General features: G+C 34.4%; 5 protein-coding genes across 7 annotated transcripts; 3 read left to right on the top strand and 2 right to left on the bottom strand.

Annotated features, from left to right (window-relative positions):
• Positions 1 to 127: 127 nt before the first annotated feature.
• Positions 128 to 1,368, bottom strand: LOC113872631 (probable aquaporin TIP-type alpha). The gene is made up of 3 exons (XM_027510333.1): positions 1,236 to 1,368; positions 818 to 1,068; positions 128 to 511 (listed from the first exon to the last, which is right to left on the bottom strand). The coding sequence occupies exons 1-3, from the start codon at positions 1,366 to 1,368 to the stop codon at positions 128 to 130; spliced, it is 768 nt and encodes a 255-aa protein (XP_027366134.1).
• A 1,296-nt stretch (positions 1,369 to 2,664) lies between these two features.
• LOC113873409 (UPF0426 protein At1g28150, chloroplastic) lies at positions 2,665 to 4,808 on the top strand. Its single transcript, XM_027511514.1, has 3 exons — positions 2,665 to 2,808; positions 2,884 to 3,030; positions 4,432 to 4,808. Exons 1-3 carry the CDS (start codon positions 2,755 to 2,757, stop codon positions 4,606 to 4,608), a joined length of 378 nt encoding a protein of 125 aa, XP_027367315.1. The 5' UTR covers positions 2,665 to 2,754; the 3' UTR covers positions 4,609 to 4,808.
• Positions 4,809 to 5,966: 1,158 nt separating this feature from the next.
• Positions 5,967 to 6,739, top strand: LOC113871678 (NDR1/HIN1-like protein 6). Its single transcript, XM_027508778.1, has one exon. It carries the CDS (start codon positions 5,990 to 5,992, stop codon positions 6,737 to 6,739), a length of 750 nt encoding a protein of 249 aa, XP_027364579.1. The 5' UTR covers positions 5,967 to 5,989.
• A 2,091-nt stretch (positions 6,740 to 8,830) lies between these two features.
• Positions 8,831 to 13,571, top strand: LOC113872691 (coiled-coil domain-containing protein 12). The gene is made up of 2 exons (XM_027510440.1): positions 8,831 to 9,355; positions 12,930 to 13,571. Exons 1-2 carry the CDS (start codon positions 8,929 to 8,931, stop codon positions 12,989 to 12,991), a joined length of 489 nt encoding a protein of 162 aa, XP_027366241.1. The 5' UTR covers positions 8,831 to 8,928; the 3' UTR covers positions 12,992 to 13,571.
• Positions 13,572 to 16,725: 3,154 nt separating this feature from the next.
• Positions 16,726 to 24,724, bottom strand: LOC113872155. Of its 3 annotated transcripts, none has more exons than XM_027509473.1 (13): positions 24,460 to 24,702; positions 23,524 to 23,575; positions 22,761 to 23,032; positions 22,603 to 22,677; positions 22,452 to 22,510; positions 22,180 to 22,315; positions 21,522 to 21,618; positions 21,351 to 21,417; positions 19,725 to 19,823; positions 18,966 to 19,055; positions 18,680 to 18,834; positions 17,417 to 17,518; positions 16,726 to 17,301 (listed from the first exon to the last, which is right to left on the bottom strand). In XM_027509473.1, the coding sequence occupies exons 3-13, from the start codon at positions 23,011 to 23,013 to the stop codon at positions 17,157 to 17,159; spliced, it is 1,278 nt and encodes a 425-aa protein (XP_027365274.1). In that variant the 5' UTR covers positions 23,014 to 23,032; positions 23,524 to 23,575; positions 24,460 to 24,702; the 3' UTR covers positions 16,726 to 17,156. The 3 variants fall into 3 exon arrangements, 2 of the variants coding, with proteins under 2 accessions (XP_027365274.1, XP_027365273.1); XR_003505841.1 differs by having other exon boundaries at positions 16,731 to 17,301; positions 18,726 to 18,834; positions 22,761 to 23,029; positions 24,460 to 24,724; XM_027509472.1 differs by having other exon boundaries at positions 16,771 to 17,301; positions 22,761 to 23,029.
• Between the last annotated feature and the right edge of the window lie 702 nt (positions 24,725 to 25,426).

The raw sequence follows: 25,426 nt of genomic DNA, 5'->3' as shown, positions 1-25,426 counted from the left end.
TGATATTGCAAACCAGCAAACAAAAAGAAATGCATACACACACTCATAAGCTTAAGAGGTAAAGGGGGAAGGTGACAAGAAAAAGAGGATCCGTAGGCTTACACACACTTCATAATACAAAAATGAACTAGTAATCCCCAGCAGCCAAAGGTTGGTGATGATGAGGAGGCTCAATTGGGACCATAATGTATTCGTATAAGAGTGCTGCCAAGGCTGCCCCAAGCAATGGACCCACCCAGTAGATCCAATGGTAGTTCCATCTCCAGCCCACCAAGGCAGGCCCAAAAGCCCGAGCAGGGTTCATGCATGCTCCATCAAAGGGCCCACCCACCAGGATGTTTGCCCCAACGACAAGTGCAATGGCTAAGGGTGCAATTGTACCTATGTTACCCCTTTTAGGATCAATAGCAGTAGCATACACTGTGTACATTAGACCAAACGTCAAGACAATCTCAAGAATAAGGCCATGAAACGCTCCAAGACCCACCGACACATTGAACGCCTCTGGTCTCTACAATAGCCAACCGCAATATAGTTAGTCATTACTCATTACTTGTATTTTTATTATACTTTCACTTTCCAGAGGAATTTTATCCGAAAAATCTCAATAGAGATGATGTTTTCATCCTTAATTTACATACAACCAATGAAGCCAAAGATAATAATTTATAATCAACCACAATCTAAATTTTGGAATCTTAAAAATGGATGGGTAAATTGAAGTTTAGTTGAGTAACTTCATATCTCTACTATTGATGCATGGATGGGATCATAGAAATAGAAGGAAAGGTTAAAGGTGGGATTTGACGTAGCATACCATGTTGTTAGTCACAAGCCTCAACAAGAGGGCAGCCACTATAGAACCCAGAAGTTGAGCAACCCAATAATAAAGGGCTCCAAGGACAGAGATCCTGCCACCAAGGAGAGCACCAAAAGTGACGGCAGGGTTGACATGTCCACCAGAAACATGCATGCTACCAGAAATAGCAGCAAATAGAGCAAAAGCATGAGCTAGTGCAAGCACTACTAAATCACCAGCTGATGCACCTGGATCCTTGTAAATCTTGCCTACAACCCCACAATTAAATCACACACTCATCATGCACCACCAACATATATACATAAAATAGCATATTCATAGCACGCATGCACATATATTTACCATAAATTTAGTTGCTAAGTATGGACATGTAATTAATGTAAGTAAGGAGAGAGGTTTTAAGTATGGTACTGACGGAGAGCAAGTGCAGAGCCTTCTCCAACAAAGACAAAGATGCAAGTGGAGAGGAATTCAGCTAAGGTAGCTCTCATGGAATCTGGGTGGTTAGCCTCATCCAACCTTCCAATCGCATATCTTCGAGTTGCCATCCCAACAAACCTTTCTTTTTCACTTTCTCTTGGGGTTGGTGTTGGATTGCTAAAAGATATTGTCAAAGACCCAGTAGGTCTTTCAAGGCGTTGTTGACCCCGATCCAGTTGAAACTTGAAAGAGCTAACACAAATGCCAAGATGATTCTTCACTTAATACAAGAGCTACTTCTTTTTCCATAAGCTTGATTTGAAGGGTGAGAAACTTTTTAAGCTTAGAAGAAGGGGTCATTTGCATTTGCATGCATGACTGAAATGTGGAGTGCCACGGCTTATCACCCAAATAGGGATTCGACCTGAGTGGGACACGTGGATTTATGAAATGCGCAACGTTGGGCACGTGGTGAAATGTGTTGACTGCTCATTTCAATTTGAGATCTTCTATTTATTTCAATATACCCCAATCTTTATCATCATAAATACCTGTGTCTGATTCCTCTGTTTGTGTTCATCCCTTTGACTAAACTTTCAATCTTGTCTTCGAGATCGTATAAGTTGGATATTTTAATCATTGGGATATTCAAAGGTTTTATTAGCCCCTGATTTTATAATATATATATATATATATATATATATATATATATATTATTTTTATTAAAAAATTAAATTGAATATCATTTTATAAATTAAAACATTTTAATAATTTAAAAACTAAAATATTTTGACTTGAGAACTACTTTTCTTCTTCTATGTTTTAACAGTAGAACCAGCGATAATTTTTTAATTTTTTTTCTCAATGATTACAACACCAAATTGTTACTAACGCGGTCGTTCAACTTCTCGGTTTGGGCTTACGTTTCTTAGATCCAGACCATAAAAATTTTCTTTGATACTTCTACTAATGTTCCATTTAATAAAACCAGAGAAAGAAAATAATTTAATTTAATGCAAATTTTGTGTTTGATTGTTAACAGTATCTTCTTTCTTTTTAAGTTAAACACGTGTATTTCATATTAATTTTTATTTTTATTATTTAAAATTAATTAGTAATCAATTAATTTAATTATTAAAATATAATTATATTTTAAAGGCACCTATATAATGAAAGGCATTAAATGGAAGTTATAGTTTCTTGTATTTTATTTATTAAAAAAAAACATATATTTTTTATAAATGTTTTTTATGTTTTATTTTATTCCAGAGAATTTTTAAGTTAAAAAATTTATAATTGTCAAACACAATATACATGCGTCATAATTTTTAGATAAATTAGAATTAATATTTTTAAGAAATAAATTTAAAATAATTTGTATTAATATATGTTAACGAAATTTTGATATTATTAATTATTTTACGAAAATTAATTTCCGTAATGGAGATAATTGGCCCTTACGTAGCTAGCTGTTGGATTCGTGTGTGTTGGAACCCAGGAAGCTTAGCCTAGCTATGACTACGTCCTTCTTGAATTCTCCTCTTCCACTGCCAATGCCATGCACTCGGGTTCGTTATGATTCTACTTCAATCTTCGTTTCCTCTCTAATTGTGTATCTAATTCATGAATTTCACACTTAACAGTGCAAATTGAAGCAAGAAGTTAGGTTATTATCACGGCCACGGATAGGAGGAATGAGCAAAAGCATGGGTTTTAATGCCCCTGCAAATGGGGTTAAAGCGTTTTTCTTTAATCCTGCACAAGACCCCATCGCCAAAGAAGCTCTCAAGGTATTCTTTTTTATACGCGAATCATCTCTTTAATTATGTGGACAGCTTCTTTTGTTTCTGGGTACTGAAATTTTAGCATAAAAGTATGCGGGTGAGATCTGCAGTAATTAATCTTTTTACTTTTGATTATAGAAAACCAAAGTAAAATCTTGTTCATCTTAAATTTGCCTCATCAATCTATACTCTGATTGGCAGCATCTCATGACACTGGTCTCAATTACCCCTTTTATTGTTTCATCTGTAGTGTAGTATATACGCAATGGAAAAATCTTTTCTGAAGTGAAATTGACTTTAAAGTGAGCCAGTAAGGGTGTATCTGCTCGTAAAATTCAAAGCTGTGCAAGATCTTTCAAATGAAGATGAGAAGTATCCATTGATACCATATGGTAGCCCTGTAGTATATGTTTGGGGTTTCAAGCTGTGCTTACGTTGTACATCTTATCTCACTTTGAAGCCCCAAGGGGGTAGGTTACATAGTAGGGAATCTAGATTTCTAGATACTGTAGCCACTTGGAATTCAAGAATCTCTAAAGAAACTTAATCCCAATTGTTTGATTCAAATTTATCATTATTGAACTAATCACAAATGTAATATGTTGTCCCATTGAGGAGATTCATTGATATTTTTTCAATCTCTATGATTGATTGGTGGGACTATATGGTATGATTAAAATATTAGCATGCTGTTCCAGATAGTCGTGTCATGTGACATTGTTTGCCAACTTTAGAAGTCAGGTTAAGCTAATTATTGTCCATTGTCGAAACACTCTTTTTACTGTTTCATAACCAACTGAATTATCAACAGATAAAACTGCTGGTGGGTGATATTTGAGTAAAAATTATCTGTCAATTTTGTTCTTCAGTGAAAATACTTGTTTGAAGTTTCCCTATTAATTACATTTATCTTTTACCAACACTTGTGATCTTTAAATGTAGTTCTTCTGTTTTAGATATATGTCCGCAAGTAGAGGGCAGAGACTTTTCAGTGCTCAATTTTGTACTTTTTTTAAGTAGTTACTCCCAGCTGAACTAGCAGCTATAATCTTAGTTATTTGTAATATTGCATATGCATGCTATGCCTCCTTAGACTTGTCTCCTGTGCTTGAGTAAATTTTATGATGGAGCTGAAATGCAATTTATTTGACAAAGTAACTAGTTCCTGCTCAATTCATGGGTAAACATTTTAGTGATTTTACTCTGTTTTTATCCAGAAAAAGGGAAAGAATATTTTTGTGTGTGCTGCTAACTTGAAAACTTGTTACCTTGTCTCCCAAGATATAGTTAAATTGTATTTTGTTGCAAGACAATAAGCTAAAGCACTCCGTTCTGCTCACAAGGATGTTCGTTGGTGTTGAAACTTTGACGTGTTTTTCCCAACTTTTGTCATTGCTATAATTGCAGGAACCAGTGGCATTCTTGGGTGGAATGTTTGCGGGTATTTTAAGGCTTGATTTGAATGAGGAGCCCCTCAAGGAATGGGTTAATAGGACTGTGGAAGCTGCAGGTATCAGCGAAGAAGAAACCAATGCAGAAGAGTCAGCAACTGAGGCAGCTCCACAAGAGATTCAGATTGAGTAACAATTGCAATTGTTTCTTCTGTATGCAAGTTTTAAGAAACTTGCTTGGGATTAGAATGCCAACAGAGCTCTAAAAATCGGTTCAATTCGTTATGAACTATAATCTTCATATTACATATGTGAAACAGAGAACAGCTCTGACTTAGCATTCGTATTGGTTTGATAACTTGCTGGATTTGGTATCAAGTCTCTGTTTTGCTATGCCATCTAAAATTTATCCTCAAGCATTTTATTTTGGAAACCATTTGTCTTAACCTGCTATACAACTTACAAATTCTTTTGTACCATAGTTTTGTTTTGATATAATGATAAAGTGATAAACTAAGTTGTTTAGTCATGTAGTTTGGTCTGGTCTCAGAAACAGTTTCTGCCGAAGGTGTATTTTATATTAGTGAGAGTTCTGTGCACGAGAACGCCATTTTAAAATTTGTTAGTGATGTACACACAATTTCTCATCACGAGTGGCCCCCAGTTGAAGGAAATTACACAGTCCGCACAATAAATTCAAACACAAGCATAGTAGTTGTGCAGAATAAGTTTTTATGTAACCAAATATAATTCTTAATTTCGACGGGCATGCATTAGAAACTATACCTCACTAGATTTGTTGTTGTATATATTCTTTATTTGTTTGCAAGGAATGTCCTAAGACCCAATGGAAGTAAAAAGAAAATTGGTTAAGCTTTTGTTAAGACTTAATCGTATTTGCCGATATTCCATGATGTCTTTTTGTGAAGTGCGTGAAACGTAGCCTTAATATGCAAGTAAAGTTTCCTTCCTTGCCAAGCAAGTTCGGAGAATGTCAATACGTCTATCCCCTCATTTTATGTCAAGAATTACCGGCACTTGCCATGCATTTGTTATAGTTGAAATGACGATGCATGGTGCATAAAACATTGTAGTACATCATTTCACATGGGAGTGAAGTGGCAAAATCAGTGACGTGCAAAAATTCTAGTAAGACTAAGTAATAGAAATTTAAAGATATGCAGTGCACGTAAGTAGCATTGTTCTTTTACCTTAATGCTGACGATTTGTCACACCGACATCACTATTCACTACAGGTGTCCTAGCCTCAACAAAAGGAAAAATGTAAAAAGGAACTCTTGTCTCTGACGTAACACAACAGAACGAATTGTCAATATTTAGATGAACTACCACTATCTATTTCGGTAATTTACATGCCGTTTGTAGGTGAGGAAGGTAACCACACCACAGTATCTTTTGAGAGACCAATCAATCCATCTTCCACTTCATATTTAGAAGTCAAATAAGTAAAGTCTACATGTAGCAGCAACACAAACATTGTGTGCCGAATCTCCTCTTACCCATTGTTCCCCCCACAAAATTTGAGAGAAGCACTCAGCAAATCACTTGTACTCATGGCAGATCATCAGAGGCAGAGGATCCACCCAATGGAGGTAGGAGCACCACCCCCTCCAACAACCCCATTGGTGCCTCCAGGTTCTTCAAGATCAGAAAAGGGTAACCCTTTACACCATCCTCCCCTACTACATGCTATGCCAGCAATATACCCTACACCAAAAAAAAGAAGCTGCTTTTGTAGGTGCATATGTTGGACTCTATGCTTGCTTGTGCTGGTGCTCATTATCTTAGCAGCAAGTATTGGAATCCTTTACCTAGTCTTCAAACCAAAACTTCCCAATTATTCAGTTGACACCCTGAGGATAAGTGATCTAAGGCTAAACTTTGACTTAAGTTTGTATGCAAGATTTGATGTGGAGATCACAGCAAACAACCCAAACAAGAAGATTGGTATTTACTATGAGAAAGGTGGAATGTTGAGTGTGTGGTACACAAACACAAGGCTTTGTGAAGGTTCACTACCCAAGTTCTATCAGGGTCATCAGAACAAAACAATGCTCAATGTGTCCTTGACTGGTCAAGTGCAATCTGGAAGCACCTTGATGAATGCACTCCAACAACAGCAGCAGACAGGACGCATTCCATTGAATCTCAAAGTGCATGCACCAATAGCCATCAAACTGGGGAGGTTGAAGCTGAGGAAGGTGAAAGTCTTAGGCGAATGCATGTTGGTGGTTGATAGCTTATCATCTAATAATCTGATAAGCATTAAGACTAGCAACTGCAAATTCAGGATGAAACCTTAAATTTCCACGATGGAAGAGTTTGGCTTAGTTCGTGTAATTTTATTTGTATTTTTTATTTTTTTGGGTTGGGGAATTAATTTTTTTTATGAACAATACACTACTATTGCTGCAGTTGCTTACAATATTTTTGTTGTCTTTTATTTTAGTCATTGATGATTTTGATAATCTGATAGCGTGAGATTGATTGACTGAATGAATGCCTCATGATTTGTTATCAAGAATGTGCGACTAATTACCAATTTAGGTTGAAAAAGATGAATTAAGTGAAAATAAATAGGTTTAGTGTGAGTTTGGGTAAGCACTAAGCAGTAATAAAGTTGATAATAAATTTATTGGAATAAATTTTTAAAATATTTTGATAAAATTTATTAAAAAAAACATAAAATATTTTTATAATTTTCCTGTAAACTTTATCATAAGCTATTTCTCTAATTGACGGATTGGATTGGAAGACTTTATTCTTTTATGAAGAATCCAGTGTTAATGAACTTTGTTACATTAATATATTTCTTTTAATTCTCAAAGACTAAGGATGTAAGATTATCTCTCAAAATGCGTTAGGAAAACTGTTTCTCTTACACTAATTTCTCAAATTAAGACTCACTTGAACCTTAATATTTGCAATCTTCAATACTCCATACATCCACTCTAAAACAACACAACCTATTAGTAGTCACACCCCTTGTGAGTGATTATCAGCATTCGAGTCTCATATAACTATGTCATCCATTCATCATCAATAGTTTGCCTATCAACGTGGTAGCAATTTTGTACCCTCTCCGCATTGGACCACCAAAATTGTATTAGAACAATTATATAAATAAATAGATATGATGTTAATTTTTCTAAATTAATATTTTATTAAAAATTTATGAAACATTATATAAATTAAGGTTAAGAATTATTTATTTTTAAAAATAATTAATGAATATTTGGAGGATTATTAAATAAAAAAATAAAAAATATTTACCATTATATAATTATTTAGAACTCATTAGTTCTAATTTATTTGAATTTTAAAGGTGGAAATTTTGGTAAAAATATCTAAAAGTAAGAAATTTGATTCGATAAGCGGCTTGACAACTTTGGATAAGAAATGCTCTTAATACATCTTAGGCCTTAAGATAGGATAAATCATAGTTATTATAAAATGAAGATAAATTATGTGACAAAAGACACTCAGAATTAAATGTCACTCTTATCATAGGGCATTTTAATTAAAAGTTTCTTACTTGTAGGAGTTCTTAAACCCTGAATCATAAACAACAACAATGCATGCTACCTTTCTTTACTCTATCTTCTCTATTTTACCTCTCTTTTCTAATCACCATGAATAACCATGATTTTGCATTTATCAAGAACCATTTCTTTCTTTTATTTTACTTTTTTTTTCTTCTTCTTTACACACTTGTCTTGAAATACACTCAAATAAAAATCTTATAAAAAAGTGTACATCAAACAACAAAGCACAAGCATAAACAGTGTTATTTTCCATCTCATTCCTCTATAGTAATGGGAGATGATTCAATATTCATTTTCTCTTTCTTCAATATTCATTTTAGTATAGAAATAATAATAAATTCAAATATTTATTTTGAAATAAAATTATTTTAATAACTATTCTTGTTTTAATTAAGTTGCATAATTTTTCATCTTTTCTACATTAAATATTTAATATTATTATTTATTCATCATTTTTATTTATTTAAATATTATTTTAATACTTCAATTTATTTCAAATATTGAATTTTTTTGTCGTGATAAAAAAATAGTGATATACTATATCAAATCAAGATATATATTTTTAAGAAACAAATTAAAACTTAAAATTATTTTAATATTAATTTTAAATTTTGATATATTATATCAATAAATTAAAATATATATATATATATATAAATTTAAATAATTTGTTTTATTTAACTTCTCTTTAGTTTTTTTGTTTTTGCACTAACTCCTCTTTAGTTTTAAAAGACTTATCTTTATCTAATATCATAAAATATTTATTATTGTAATTTAATTTGTTTGATAAATTTGATTTAAAATTTAAAATACCCGTAACATACCGAGAACTAGTTAGTATATAAAAATGACACAATGAGTAAAGGGGACTGAACTCACTGAGCGACTGAATTTGAAGGAGACGGATTAGGGTTTCAGCTTACAGAAATTTCGATTCTGGAAGAACAATGGGCAGCGAAGACGAGTCGATTGAGCAAGCCGTTGCTTCCCGTCGCGAAAGATTACTGGCTCTCAGAGCTGCTCAGGAATTGTCCAATGCTCCCGAACCTGAACCCGAACCTAAGGATAATAACGACGATGAAGATGAAGATGAAGAACAAGAAGGGAAGGGAAGTTCCTCAAACGGGAGCATGAAGTTCCGTAACTATGTTCCTCATGATAAGCACCTTCAGGAAGGGAAGCTTGCCCCTGCAGTGCTCCCAAAGTTCGAAGACCCTGTGGCTGCTGCGCCTCCCCCACCCGAGCCTGAGGCCAACGACGATCCCTTTCTCAATATTGCTCCCAAGAAACCAAATTGGGACCTGCGTAGAGATGTGCAGAAGAAGCTTGATAAGCTCGAAAAGCGAACTCAGAAGGCTCTCTATCAACTTATGGGTATGTGCCTCCCCTTTTGCGCTATTTATTTCTTATTGTTGTTGCTCGATGAAATATCCATCTTATTAATATCTGTTATGTGCTAAGAAGATAATATAGGCAATTTATGTTAGTCCATGAAACAGAAATAGTATTTAGGTTAAAGTTGGCCATTGTTTTGTTTGATATCAGATATTACTGAAACAAACAAAAGTTTAGGGACAGAAATTAAACATAAGAATTGAGGATCACTTCAGAGGTGTGTCTTTGCCTCAACTAAATATATTGGTCAATATTACTTTCATATTTCTAGAGAAGTGAGCTTATTCCTTGCTTTAGACGAGGTTATCAATTTATCATAAATTGCAATTCAAATTGTGAATCATCAAATTAATTTTTGAATTGTGAGTTGTAATGGCAATTTGTCTATAGCAGTACTGTGTAATAAACAATTTATAAAAGAAACTAAATTTATAGGGTTGTTATGGTCAAGTGAGCAGATGATATGGCATGCAAAGTGTCATTCCATGTGGCTCCTTGCAAGGCATAACACCTTTAATGAGAATGCAACACATGGTGCATGCATGCAATTTTTATAATGATGTATATTATTATTAATCCACCCTTATATAACTAGTTAGTGTCGTTGCTCTTGAAAGTGAGGTAGGGACCCAAACTAACCTGCAGAAAAATGAATGGTTTGGATTGGGTAAATGAGTTGGTTTGGACTCAAAAAACACACAAACCAAATCAACATGAGGACAGGTCTTAGGTTAGTCAAATAAAAACTGATAGAAGTCTGTTATACTCATAACTATTTTCTAGTTTTTAAGACTGAAATCACATTGCAAGATTGTTATTTGTTGTGACCTAACCTTCACATTCCCATTCTCAAATTGTTGCCCAAACCTTACTGCTGTGCTGCTGTCATCCTGTCAACCCCCGATCCCCCATTATGTTGTGCTGCTGTCATCCTGTCAACCCCCAATCCCCCATTCTATTGTGCTGCTGCAAGAATGAATCAAAGAATGGTAGCTTAGTTTCCAACTATGATAGATTTTTTCCAATTTTTTATATTTTCCCTATTTTTTGAAAAAAAATATATATTGTTGAGCCAATCAGACATTCACCCAATCTAAATCATATCAGGTTGGTTCAGCACTGTTTGTACTCATTTTTTTCCCAAATTCAGCTTGACCTGATTCCACCCATGCACGAAAAATATCTACTAACACTTGATGTATTTTAATACAAATAATAATTTGACAACATATTTATTAATATAAACATAATATCAATTAGTATTAGCACATAGTTAAACCAAATAAAAAATATGAAGTGTTAAGATATGTTGTTATTCCTAATAAAAACAGATTGTTTTAATTAATATACATTATATTATAATGTAATGTTCTTATAATAATAAATTATAAAAAATTGCATGCATGTACTACGTGTCACATCTTTATTGAAGGTGTTATTTCACAGCACTTCTTGTAAGGTGTTATGTAAAATCGGCTATTTCATGTGACACCTTGCAATCAGCCTCATAGAACAGTCCCATGCATCCTATGTTTCACATCTCATGGAAGGTGTCATTCCATGTGACCATGTAAAAGGAGTTATTTCACATTCCTCTTGCAATATACCACATCAAATGGCGCCTTGCATATCATGTGTCGGATTCTTATTAAGGTGTCATATCATATAACTTCTTGCAATATTTCATGCAAAAGGAGCTATTCCACATGGCACCTAGCAAGGATCCATTTCACAAGGATCCTTGCAACACAGAATAATGCCTTGCACATACTATGTGTCACATCCTTGTTGAAGGTGTCATTTTATGTAAGTTCTTGCAAGGTGCCATGTAAAGGAAGCTATTCCATATGGTTCCTTCTTATGAGTCACATAGAATACTGCCTTGCAGGCCACATCAATGCCTACGTTACCAGAAACTCATCCGTGTTTAGTTTGCTATATATTTTTGGTAAATTATTTTTTAAATACTACTATTTTAGTTAAACTGGCTAATTGTAATTTAAACTGAATCATATGATTCATTATTCATAGATGCAATGAAAAATAGCTTAAAATATATAATAAAAATTATGGGAAGTGGTCATTGTAGTAATTTTGAACTACAAATTGACAACAAGACACCTTAACCACAATGTTATCAATGGCAGATGGCGAGTCATGTTGGACAGAAAAAAAAACTGCCCTAAAATTATGGCTGATGCCATGGTGGGGCGGAAGCATGTTGATCATAATAATATAATATATATATTATATCTACAAAACTATATTAAAAAAATCTCAAAGGTCACAGTTTTCTGGGCTGTACGTAGAAAAGGATAGTAACATGGCTGGAAAACGATGGAAAAGAGAACACAGCCTTTGGAGAAGATGCAGACTGAGTGAGAAACAGAGCACTGTTTGAAGAAGAAAACCATAGCACCAGAATATGCAAAATAGACACAGAGAGTGACAAATAGAGCACTGTATGAAGCATAAAAACAGAGCACAAAGAAGCAAAATAGAAAATAGATGCTGAAAAACAGGGCCCTCCACTCACAGATGCCAGAAAACAGCCGAAAAGGATGTCTTCTCCAGCAAAAATGGTGGAGCTGAAGGAGAAGCTGGCTTTAGAGAAGAAGGAAGAAAAACAGAGCATGAGAGAGAACATATGTACGTGTGACAAAATGTTCATTTTTCCCTTAAACCCAAAATAACAATATAGCAGGGGCAAAATTGGACTTTGCTCCCCTTCTCCATCATGCTAAATAAACGACCACACACCGGGAATTCGTTTGTGATTAGGGCTCAACCTCTACAATAGAAGAAATACTCCAAAACAGCAAGTATTTTGTGGCCGACCCCTGCTCCATGGCAGCATGATAGCAACGTTATCAATAAGTATGGTTTTGGGTTCTTGGGTCACTTTGAACCGGGCTAGGTCAGAGGCCCATTTCTTTTTTTTCTCAAAAACTGGCATTTTCTGCCATGGCCGCTAGGCACATAATGGCCGCCTTCGTAAATCCACCATTTTCTGTATGGTTGTGGCAGTTTGGTTGAAAACCACCACGGACATAGCTTAACCATTAGTTTTATGAAAGAAAATCATAAGCCATATGTCATGAGCCAAAGTGAAAACTAAGCAATGATATAGCCAAATAAGGTGTGCATAGAGCAAGTGACTGTCTGAAGCCTTTATCTTAGGAGCATGAAAACATAGCAACAGAACGACCAACCATTATACAGAGTGACTGTGAAAAGCAAAGTGGTAGAACAACCAACCATGATGCATAAATTGTTGGATTTTTTTTTCCCTGTTAGATACCATGTGAATCTTTTGATGATATGTGTGACTTATAAATTTAGCATTGTCAGCAATTTCAGTTGGTTGTTGAGTCCACTGGCCATATTCATGCAGCCTTTATCTATGTTCTGTTTTAGTTGGATAGCTGCCCTTTTTAGTTTTTCTATCATCAGATCCTAGTAGTTTGTGTAAATACTACACTTTCGTTTAAATCACTTATGCGCCTTCTAATGAATGTGGAGCCATTACAATGGATTTTTTATTTTCTTACAGTGGAACAAGAGAAGCAAAACCAATTGGCTGAAGGAGATGATACAAATGGCACAGCTGACTAGATTGCAATTTGTGGCAGCAGCTGAAAGATATTGAAGCAATATGCTGAAAACCTCTATTCCCATTTAAGCTGCTTAACGCTTACAATATTGGCTTCTAAACACAAGTCATTGCGATTTTGCAGTGTGTCGTGAATGTTGTATCATTCACTTCTCTTTCAATGACTGTGTGTGTGTGTATTAGATCTGTTTTTAGAGGTGAAATTTCCCTGGATTCTGATAGGTGTATTATTTTATAAATATACGCAACATTGCTCAAGTATCTGATATGTAATTTCTATTTCTTTTTTTCTCAATTTTAGTTTCCTATGTTGAGACTAAAAGGAATGCTTAAGCGGGTGATTAATGATCTTCAGGGCAACTGTTGCGACAATAATTAATTTTCTTATTTGATAGGATAATATTTTTGTTATTATTTTTCTATTTGATAGAATTTTATTCTATTTCTCTTTTAGGATCGTTGTTCTTCTTTTATAGGATTTGATTGTTGTTTCTTTTTTCTATAATTACCTTAGTGATTGTATTAAGAATTATTGAAAAATTCTTATAAGTAAAATTACAAGCAAAAGGGGATTCCTTTTGTGTCTTTTTCTGCAGTCATTAGAATTGGTATCAAAGCTCGATCTTGGCACCTTATGGCAGACAGGACTAAAGCATAGGAACAAAACGTTTGGAAGAATCAGTGAGGTTATTAAAGGGGATGACAGAGAAACAGGCTGTTGCCTTGTCTGATCTAACAAATATGGTGGCGGCTATCAGTATGAAATTCGATCAATTCACCACTTGGAGACAATTCAACTGGCAGTAGCAAGGGTGGTTATAGTGCGAACGATTCTCAGAATAACAGTGATTTTGGCCAAACTCGATTTTCTAAATTGAATTTCCCAAAATTTGATGGTAAGAATCCAAGTGGCTGGGTCTACAAATACAACTGATTCTTTAGCCTTGATGGGGTTGAAGGAGAAGAATGGATGAGTATAGCCTTAATTCATTTGGAGGGTAAGACTCTTGACTGGTTTCAGAATACGAAGTGGCTAAATCAAATGTCAGTTGGGCAAAATTTTCGGTCGATGCGGTCTCTCAGTTGGGTCCCAATATATATGAAAGCTTGGTGGGACAACTAACAAAACTAAAATAGACTTTTGCAGTAAAGGCATATCAAGAACAATTTGAAACATTAATGGCCAGAACTATTGGTTTATCTGAAGATTTTTTTGTGCAATGTTTCATTAGCGAGTTGAAGGATGCAATCAAGAATCAGGTAACCATGTTCAAATCAATAACCTTAACCCAGGCCATTGGGTTAGCTCTATTACAAGAAGGCACAATAGAGGTTATTCTTAAAGAAGCCAAATGGGTACATAAAGGTGGTGTCAATATCACTAATTATTCAACAAGCAAAAAGATCGATAACAATTTGCCTCCGATCACGAGAATTTTTGCCGCTGAAATGTAGGAAAGACGTGACAAAAAGCTATGTTATTACTATGATATAAAGTATAAGTCTGGCCACATATGTAAAAGGAGTTAAATTTATCTTTTAGAAGGGAAGGACAACGAGGAAAATGATCAGGTTGCTTCTGAAGGTGATGATCTTGTTGTTTCTCTTCTTACAATCTCTAGATCAGCCTCTCATCAAACTATGATGATTTGCGGGAACATCAAGAAAAAGGCCATTATTATATTAATTGACTCAGGAAGCACTCATAACTTCCTTGACCCAGTTGTTGCAAAAAGAAGGGGTTGCATAATCTAACGTATTAGCCCTATGAAAGTGGTTATGACAGATGGAACAAAATTTGTGAGCAATGCAATTTGTAGGCAACTTAAGTGAACTATGCAAGGGAAAGAGTTTCAAGCTGATTTGAGACTTTTATCCTTAGGCGGTTGTGATATGGTCTTGGGAATTCATTGACTAGCAAAGTTGGGGCCGATATTATGGGACTTCAAAAGTTTGAGAATGGAGTTCTATGTTATAGGAAGAAAATTTGTGTTGAGAGGTGCTACTACAACTCTTATTAAGATGATATCTGCAACCCGTATTCAACAAAAACTGAAACATTTGTCTCAATCATTGGCTGCCCACATCTATTCCATACGAATAGAAGATGAAGGAAAGATAAAGGGAGATGAAAGTGATCAATCCAAGGAACTTGTTCACTTGCTACAACAACACTTGAGTATTTTTGCTAAGCCAAAAAGATTACCTCCCCAAAAGGAGTATGACCATAAAATACCTCTTGTGCCAGGATCAGTCCCACCCAATATTCGACCATATAGGTATCCTCATGTGCAAAAGAGAGAGATTGAAAAGATGGTGTAAGAAATGCTCGAAGTTGGAATGATCCATAGAAGTGTGAGTCCCTTCTCCTCTCCATTATTGTTGGTTAAAAAGAAGGATAGATCGTGGAAGATGTACATGGATTATAAGTCTCTTAACAATATTACCATCAAAGATAAGTTCTCTATCATCGTTATTGACAAATTATTAAATGAGTTACATGGGACAAATCTTTTATCTAAGTTGGATCTTTAATCTGGTTTTCATCAAATAAGAATACATATTACTAATATTTATAAAACAGCATTTAGGACCTATGAAGGTCATTACAAATATCTTGTTATACCTTTTGTTAACTAATAATGCTCTCAAAATTCAAGCCTGGAAGACAAGACCAGTTTTCTAAGAGAGGGAGAATGTTGTGACAATAAATAATTATCTTATTTGATAGGATAATATTTTTGTTATTATTTTTCTATTTGATAGAAATTTATTATATTTTTCTTTTAAGATCGTTGTTCCCTTTTTATAGGATTTTATTTTATTTTTTTTAGAATTTGATTGTTGTTTATTTTTTTTTTCTATAATTACCTTAGTGATTGTATCAAGGATTATTAAAAAATTCTTATTAGTAAAATTACAAGCTAAAGGGATACCCTTTTTGTCTTCTTCTGCAGTCATTAGAGCAACACTACCCTGCCACCAAAGATCTACCCATTCTTTAGGGATTAATGATCTCTATGCGTAGGGTATAGCCCTGGATGGCCTGATAAATCAAAATCCACCTTATATGCGCATAAAACTTGGCGCTCTGTTGATAGATGAGTTTTATGCCTTCCGAAAGGACCGTCTTACTGACTTCACACGGCAAAGGCTTCTCTTTCTTCAAGGTCATGTATAATTTCACTGGTTAATATTAAATTCAAAAATTATCCGACCAAAAATGTTCGTATCTCTTTTCCTGGACTTTTCTTGCTCATTGTAGTTTTTTTTTTGGTCGAATTGTAGGGTTATATCTATATATCTAAAACAATATTAAATTGGGCTTTTAGCCCTTTACTGTACTGTATTATTGCAGTCATGCCCACAAAGCTTGCCCAAATAAGGAGTATCGACCAAAACCAACTCTGCCCAAATCAGAAAGCGTACAAAAAGGTGAGAATTATTATCTTTTCAACAATACCTTTTCTTCTTGACCCATAAAACAAATATTATTTTAATTATATTAGTCAAACCAAAATACAATCAGTTTTTCTAACAATTATAACAATACATTAAATTTTATTACTTAAAAAAGGTCAATATATACTTTTGTTTGTATATCCTTCTCCATACTGTACTGTATTTACATGGAGGTTTAGCTGTCACTGCACACTCTAGTTTGATAAAATGTCGAGTTCATCTTGTTAACTGTACTGTGATAGATACTGTTAACATGTCGAGATCACCCTGTTAAAACGTCATAAATTCCCTTAGCATTTCGAATTTTAACACAACCTCAAGGAAATTTTTCTTTCTCCGCAATGCACAAGTCAATTTTACACACGATCACTTGTACAACTTGATTTAACAAATGGAGGATTTGACTGCCTTTAGCAAAACAGTAATAATCTTATTATTTGGGTATTGGTAAGGAAACCCTTTCTTTTTTTCCCCTCAAATAGACAAATTTACATAGTAACACAACTTAAAGCTCTATTTCCACTTGTGGAGAGGATGGGAGGGAATCAATTTATGAAGAAAAAAAGGGTAAAAGGCAGACACAATCAGAAATAGTTAATTTTCTTCTATTGACAAGCACTGAAAAATCACCCTTCTGAGCTTGAAGTTGAATGTCTTCTTTCTGATATTTTTGAGGTCTGCAAATATATGTAGTTTTTTAATTTTTCATCCCTTGAGATGGTTGGGGGCACCACTTTGTCCCCCATTCACGTTTTCTGTTCTCCAAGATGGATCCACCTGAGGAAGTTGATATTCATCAGGTTTCAAAGCCAAGGCAAAATCAGGCAACGTTGGCGCTGTCTCCATGATTCTGTTATATGAACATTGACAAAAAAACATTATTTCATTAAGCAAGAATCATTATCAATTATTAAATTCAAAATATATTCAGGCAATAATTTACTCATTCACTCTGCAAAGCTTACCTCTCATAAGAGTACAGATCACGGTTTATTCGCACCTTGCTTGAAGTATCCTTAGGAATTTTCTCACACAGATATTTCATAGTCCCCCAAAGAGGTGGATTTCTGCACCATGACTGCCAGTTAGATGGACCATAAAAAAGCATATTACCACCAAAAATACTATTTTTTCTTTAACCAAAACAATGGTATGAGATCTCAATGATTAAGGTTCTGTTCATAAATAGGGGCAATGAGAATGGTGCCTAAACAAAGCTCTTATAAAATATGTAATATTCATGTCAAAGAGTTGAAGTACACAAACTGACCGCATATTCTAGGGAAAGGAGAAGGGATAGATGACTTCTTTGAGATCCTAACAAATGTTCCCTAATTTTATTTAAACAAATAAGTACACCAGAAGGTGTGGCTAAAATATTTTCAGGTTCTTGTATATATATACTGGGAACTTCATTATGATTTTCAACATATAGAAGAGATTATATTAAAGTTTCCAATTTTTACTTTTCACTGTCATTTTACTAAGATCCATAATGAGGACAAAAGATTATTTTACTTTCGGAGGTGAGACAAAGACCAAAACTATGAAGTTACTCAAGAATGGATGCCAAATTAAGGTGTTTCACAATTTCAATAAAATCAAGGGCATAGAAACTACCATGGACCATAGTTTAATGTTATTTGAAACAAAAATAAATGTGACATTTGCTAGTTTTCTAGCCAGAATTGTAAATAATCATCTCATATGTCACCTGATCACCTAAATCGGTAGCAATGAAACAAACGCATGCTGACCTCAGTGAGTTAAACCATGCCTAATGTGGAAGAAAATATCTACAATTAGCCTTGCAAATAGACAACAGTCAGGAACCAAACCTACCAACGGCCCAAGCTTAGTACTAATTAGTTAGCTGCTCAAAGTTTCTAACAAGGTGTATCTATATCACCGGCTAAGCAATTTTGGCAGAACACATCATATGCTAAAGGCGTAAGAACTTGACATGCCAGAAGTGCCATGAGAAACACTTGTCATTCTCTCAAAAGGAAGCATAAGACTAAGGTCATTGGCCCATGCAGAATCATATAGGCATCGTGTTTATTCCATTCATTCTAAGCATTCCTTTTATTATCTTCACATCCAGAGGATGCATGACTCATTTATTGGATCGCGTCTCCAGGCGCTTTTGAAAATTAAAATTAGAACTCTTTTCTCAGGAAGATAACATAAAAACATATCAGTTTTTATAAGGGATTATTATGAATAACCTTGACAATGGAGATGCTGCATTGAATGCATCACATAGCTTCTTACTTTCTTTGAAATACTCATCTGCCGCTTGCAAAGCAGCTACAGCCATCCCATGAGATTTCTCTGTGTTTCCCTCATCAAGAATCAAACCATGATAATAATAAGCTGCAGCCTGGTAAGATATCAATTACAGGCATAAAGGAATCAGTAAACCAGAACATTCCACTCAAGTCATATTACTATAAAGTAATACATAATAAATGAATAGCAAGATGAAAATTAGAGGGGAAGAAAGGCACAAACCTTTGCTTCAACGTACTTCCATTTCACAAAAAGACCATGCTTTTCGCCCCAACCATTTGTTAATGGAAGGTTCATTATATTATCTTGAGCCTGCAACAGTGTAAATAAAGTAATGTATGCTGGATAAATGTACTCATTTTAACATACTAATGCGCATGTGCATGCACATACACAGTGTACATAGAATTGAAATAAAGATTTGTCGTACGGAAAAATGCAAAAAATTCAGAATCAAGAGAAACAAGTTAGAAATCCTGTCAGAAATTTGGGATAGAACAAATAAACAGGATAAAATGAGTGCTAAGATATCCCAATGAGAAATAACTGAGACAAGTTAGTTACTTGGTTTTGAAATATTTTTAGAAAGAAACAAGCAAATTTTTCAACATAACAGAAATCATGCTAAAAAACCTTATGCAATGCAAAGCCATAAAAAATTTATTCCACGGACACAATGATACCCACTAAATCTGAAGTGATTAGTAGTTCGTATACTTTAACAAACTACTCTTTCATTCTACAGATATTGATTTGAAGTGCACAAGGCTCTAAACCACAAGGTCACATATTCAAGTACTAAATCAAGCATTGTTTACCAAGAAAAAAATTTATCTAAATATTAAATTTAGCAATCAACATAGTACTAAAACCAAGCAGAAGAATGTAGTAAAATGACAGTTACTATAATTCCATTCAATACAACTCACCAATCAATAATTGCTAGCATTAATTTAACAATGGAAAGATTTGCATTTGTACCTGTTGCCAATATTTCACCATCTCACACGCAAGTCTACGCTTCACAGCAAGAGTGGCTTTTGTACTATCAATTGCCATTCCAAGTTGGATATCTACACCCTATTACACCAATGAATAAATAAGCAAGTATACCCAAAATAGATATGAGAGAGGGAAAGCCATCTATATCTATATATTGAACAGTCCCCTTCACCAGTCTTCCATGCAATGCTGTTTAACATTTTATATGGTATTTCCCCACCCCAGATTTGAGAGTCACACATACACAAGTTTGATGCTACAGTACAATATTGTTCTACTCTAGTCTCATCGCCCTATCAAGTAAGACAAGACTTTGTTGTTGTTTGTTATCATATTCTCTTTACACCAAGCAAATTGATCCCCACAACATGCAGTGAAGCCCATTATTTATAAAAATGAAATCCCCAGAATTGTAGCATTATTATTAAGGAGTCCAGTCTAGTGAAACTTAATAATAAACAAATAATGTGATGAGAATCTTAGGAAAATCACACCCAAAAGCTAGCTGTTGTAATTGGAGAGTTCAAGGCCTTATCAATCTCACACTAGAATCATATACCTCCATTGTAAAATTGAAGCCTCATTCCTTGAAATTGGATCCTCACATAATGTGTGTAATTTTATAGTAGATGTAGGCAATACAAAATGTATAAAAGCATTTATGCATCTTCACCTAATAATTAATCTTTAGAGATGGTTCATAATATGCTATCTAAGCCTATCCCACTCTTACTGTTAGGCAACTCATTGTTGGGCAATTCTCAAGAGCGTCTTCATTCTGTCAAGTCTTGAACATCAATAGTGTGCGTTAAGATCCAACATTGGCCAAGTATATGGACAATTGTCCTTTAAGCTAGGTTTGAGGTTCAGTGAAGAATAGTCCATTCTCAATCTAATATGGTTCAGACCCAATTGGTTTATGAGACAGTATCAGAGCACTTCAATGACTAAGTAGACTAGAGTTTGATCATAGAACCTATATTCTTCTAAGTAAAAAATAAATTTCAATATCAAGGTAACATGGGCCAGTGTGTTGTGCACACTTCAATACTAATGAGCTTGTGTGAAGGGGTGTGTTAAAGATATAAAAGTACAAAACCATTCAAGTGTCTTAATTTAGCAACTGAAACTTTTCAGACAATTGATTCATGATATGGTTTCAGAAACTATCCCATTCCAATATTAGGTTCCTTTCACACTTGGAAATTACATATTCCAAATACCCAGTTCTGGCCACAAGGAGAATCAGTTAAGATCGTAAACTATTCACCTATCCGGGACATGTATCACTTATAATGACTTGGGCAATCCTTTCCTGAGTTAGCTTTTAGGATCAAGTTAGGCCTAGTCCATATAGTAAATACATACATAGCAGAGCTAATTCTGTTAATCATTTGCTTGGATAGACAACATAACTTTGTAAGAATAATGGAGAAGTTTGCTGCATTAAATATACTTACAAGACACATTAGTTTTAGTCATTAAATGTGATGATTTTTATTTCTTAATTCTCTGCTTGACGTCTTATAATTTAAGAATGCACAATGAACTATGAAAGGCATGAGAATTCATTTGGTAGGCCCGCACAAAAGAAAACATTAATACCTGTCCCAATGCTTGTAGACAGAGTGCTCGAAGAACTCCTTCCGCAAGGTCTACTGGTAAATTTCTCCTATAGTCAGAACCAATGGTAAGAAGATTAATAAAAATTGAAGATGACTGTTTTTAGATTACTCAAAACAGTGTGATGAGTCAATTTTATACACAGGTGCAAACCTGAGTTCAGCGGGCAACTGAGGAAGAACATGCCTGACAGCACAATCAAGATACCCAGCTGCCTTTAAGAAGATATCAACAGAAGCTCGTCTGCTTTCTGTTAGTAATTAACCAAAAGATCAAACATCCCGAAGTGTTGCATCATATAATACAACAAAGAATATTTTTCCAGCTAATCAGCAACCACAATATAAAACCAACAGGTGAAAAAATTATCACAAAATTGTATTATTCATTGAATCAGGAGATAAAATGTCCATTCCAAATTATGATAACTAAAACATGAAAATTATTTACTTCATATGCAATGCATGTGAATCAACTCCTACTTATTGGATGGATCCACCAACATGACAAGACAAAACGAAAAAAGAAAGCCAAAATTATATGTCTTCAAACTTCAATAGAAATGTGACTATTAATTAAGACACACCTTTCATGCCATATTTAAAGTATAAGTGAAGTATTTGCATAACCACAAAATGACCCACACAAAGAAGAAATAAGAGTAATTGAAAACTCTAGATATTCACTCAGGACTCTAATTGGAACTATTTTGATCAAATGTATTTTGGTTGTTTGATGTAATGAGCAATAAGATTATGGAGCAAGTAACAAGAAATTTGTTGACATCTACCAAAAAAATCTTATCATGCACCTTCTGATACTTTCGGCTGATGACCATCGGTGGATGTTCTTGGAAGAAGTAATAAATTAGCCTGTGATAGTGATAGCATTGCCATCAAGTGCAAAACTGACAACACTTCATACCAAGCATTAGACATGGCTGTTTCCTGTGAAAAAATTTCAGTTGCACCCAAGAAACAAAAGAGGAGGGGGGAGAGAGAGAGAAAGACAAAAAACATCAACATTCTTGTGTATGAAATAAATATCCCAATCAAAGCAGAAAAACATATGCATTTCAATTACCTCTGCATCATCTTCCTGATTCACCCAAACAAATTGAACTTTGTATTGTAAATGGCTTCCTGCACAATAAAGATAAGCAATTAATCAGGACATGTTATGGAGAGAACATGCATCATGTTTAAATGGACTAAAAGTCTAAAGCATGCTTTACCATCTTTGACTAATCCCAAAAGTACTGGCAAGTAGTCTTCAAGAGCCTGCTGAAGATCAGCCAGTGTTGAACCTCCTGAGGATGAAATTGTGTGATGCATCATTAAATTGATCAACTCATTCATTATTATAAAATGAATCATCCTTGCTAGCACTAACCATGTTGAGTGGCACTCTTCCTTTTGGTTCTTGTAATTGTAGGACCTTCTTGGCCAGCCATTACAACTATCCGAGTTCTAAGAGCAGACAGGCGTTCCACTATATTCTTAGACAAGTAATCACCAAGTGACTGTGCAAAATCAACGGGTTTGGGAATTCTTAGACCGGGAACATACACAGAAACTTCCCCAATACTCCCTGGCCTCCTTCTATTTCCACCAGAATCCTTTGGAGTGGAAACCAAGCACCCCATGTCCTGTGCACTATACCTGCTGATACAAAGAAGACACAGTGAATCACCACAAAGAATCTTGTGTTTGTGTGCACACAACAAGTTCCTATTGTCTCTGACATCAATCTTCACAAACTTATGAACAAAGTGATGGGAATAACAGTCCCACAAATATATTCCAGAAACAAAGATAATGATTCATCAATTAAAGTTTGAAAAGTTTTGAGAACATTTACAACTTACAGCGAAACTAACAGTAAAAAAGCCATCAACACTAGTAATTAAATGTCAACCAACAAAAAGGTGGTAGTAGGTTACTCACGAGCAGCATTACATTTTAAGTTGTACCAGAACTCTCCATATTATTTTAAAATTGATATATATTTTATTCAGCAACACTAATTTTTCTTTTATTTTTTATTTGGCCCTTTTTTCAGCAGCCTTAATGCTACACACTTCTTTATTTTTCTTCCTCATTTCATAATCTTAACCCATAATTAAAAATAAGAACCAAAGATTTATCCAACTAACCTTGTCCTTTGCCCTGGCAGTTCACTGATCAGGTCAAAAGTTCTGCTATTCTCTGTGCCAAAAATTCACAGGGGAGAAACGTGAGGTTGAGAAAAACTATAAACACAAAAGCAACTGGATCACAAGAATGGCATGAGACATGACAAGTGTGGTCCGTGTCAACGTTTCATTGTGATGTCAAAGGGAAAGGTTTCAAAAGATTGAAACAGACACGCATGCTAATAAAACTAAAAGGTAGCACTCTCCTCGTGTACCCCGTTACATCAACAACACAAACCCAACAACATAAGCTCAACCAGAATGAGAACTTCCTCAAGGTAAATTAGCTTCAAGGAAAAGGTTTTGGATCACAAAATTGAAGAAGTTGGCAACTGATATTCAGCAAAGAATGAGGATTGTTACTTGTGAGTAAAGAGTTTCCAAAGAAATCCAAACAAGCAACAACTGCACAAACTCAAAGGAACACTTGCAGCATTGTTTTATCTCTTCCTTGTACTAATTCATGAACCAACGTATCTTGTGACAGCTTCAAACCACTCCAACTAAATCCACCGATAAATTAGGAAAACGGTAATGCCCCAGAAAATCATAATGTTCCAGAAATAGACACTCATGTTTCAAGTTCAAAACTTTTTTAAAGCAAAGAAAAAAATGCTCCATTGGGTTGATGGTGATGAAAAATCACACAAAACCTTAAATTTCAGAACTGGGAATATTCCACCCCCAAAAGAAAAAAAACTTTGTCAGAATTCATCTCAACACATAAGTTGAACTGATTTTCCAACACGGTGAAATCCAAAGCAATACCCAACCCAGAAAAACACTTGTTATAAAGAGGAACAATTTCCACACTTGAATTTATCACTTCCAAGGAAGAACAAAAAAAACTGGACCCTGAAATCCAATTCAGAATCAGACGCAACTAATGAGTCTTACCATGAAAAGATAAAGTGTGAGCAATTGAGCAAAGCAGAGTGAGCCACCCAATTGCAATCCAATTCAGAATCAAAGGAACCCTAAAACAAGTAAGCAGAGCCCAGAAGCACAGTGACCCTGAAGCTGAAGATCAAAGAATCAAAAAGTAAACTTTAAAAGAATGTGATGCTAAGCGATTCCTTCTGAGAGACGAACAGAGACAGAGACACAGACAGAGACAGAGTCTTCTTTGAGAACAAAATTATAATTATATTTTAATTATTATGGAACATTGAGATATTGCTTCTTTTTATTTATAAACATAAGCTATAGCACTGCCTACAAGGTTGTGACATAAACAGCTAGAAAATGCTATTAGCATTAGTTGCCTTTATATATATTATTATTAACTATTAACCATTACTATTAATTTATTAGTCTACTATTAGTAGTAATGGCGCCCATTTTTGCAAAACCACGTCCTTTTAAAGCCTCCATTGATTCTCTCTCTCTCTCTCTCTCTCCCCTTGTGTTGCGTCTCCCTCGTTACTCTCTTTTTTTTCTTCCCTTTATTTTCTTTTACACCTAACTTTTATTAACGTGTGTCTTAAGATATAAAGTTTAAAAAGGAAATAGATTAAACTAAATCATATTCTATTTTCCAAAAGTTTAAAAATACTATTATATTCTTGAAGAGCTTGTTAATTAAATTAGAATCTATCATAAATATAAGTTGTATATATTGATATAATAATTTATAATTAAATACTAATATAAAAAATATACCATTAATATATTTAAATTAAATTCTTAATACTTAACAAAAGAAACGTTGTTTTATTGGGGCACTTGCAACGGCACGAATATAACTGCTACAATGTACAGAAGCATACACAAAGGGATTGCTTGCCGTCTCAGTCTTTTTTTTTTTTTTTTCCTAGAAATAAAAAATAAATATTTAATTTAAAACTTACAAGTTGGTACTATA

The sequence above is a fragment of the Abrus precatorius genome, unplaced genomic scaffold, assembly GCF_003935025.1.
Source record: "Abrus precatorius isolate BTA unplaced genomic scaffold, Abrus_2018 Scaffold7, whole genome shotgun sequence".
Classification (NCBI taxonomy): Eukaryota; Viridiplantae; Streptophyta; class Magnoliopsida; order Fabales; family Fabaceae; genus Abrus; species Abrus precatorius.
This window is presented reverse-complemented; position numbering and strand designations above follow the sequence as displayed.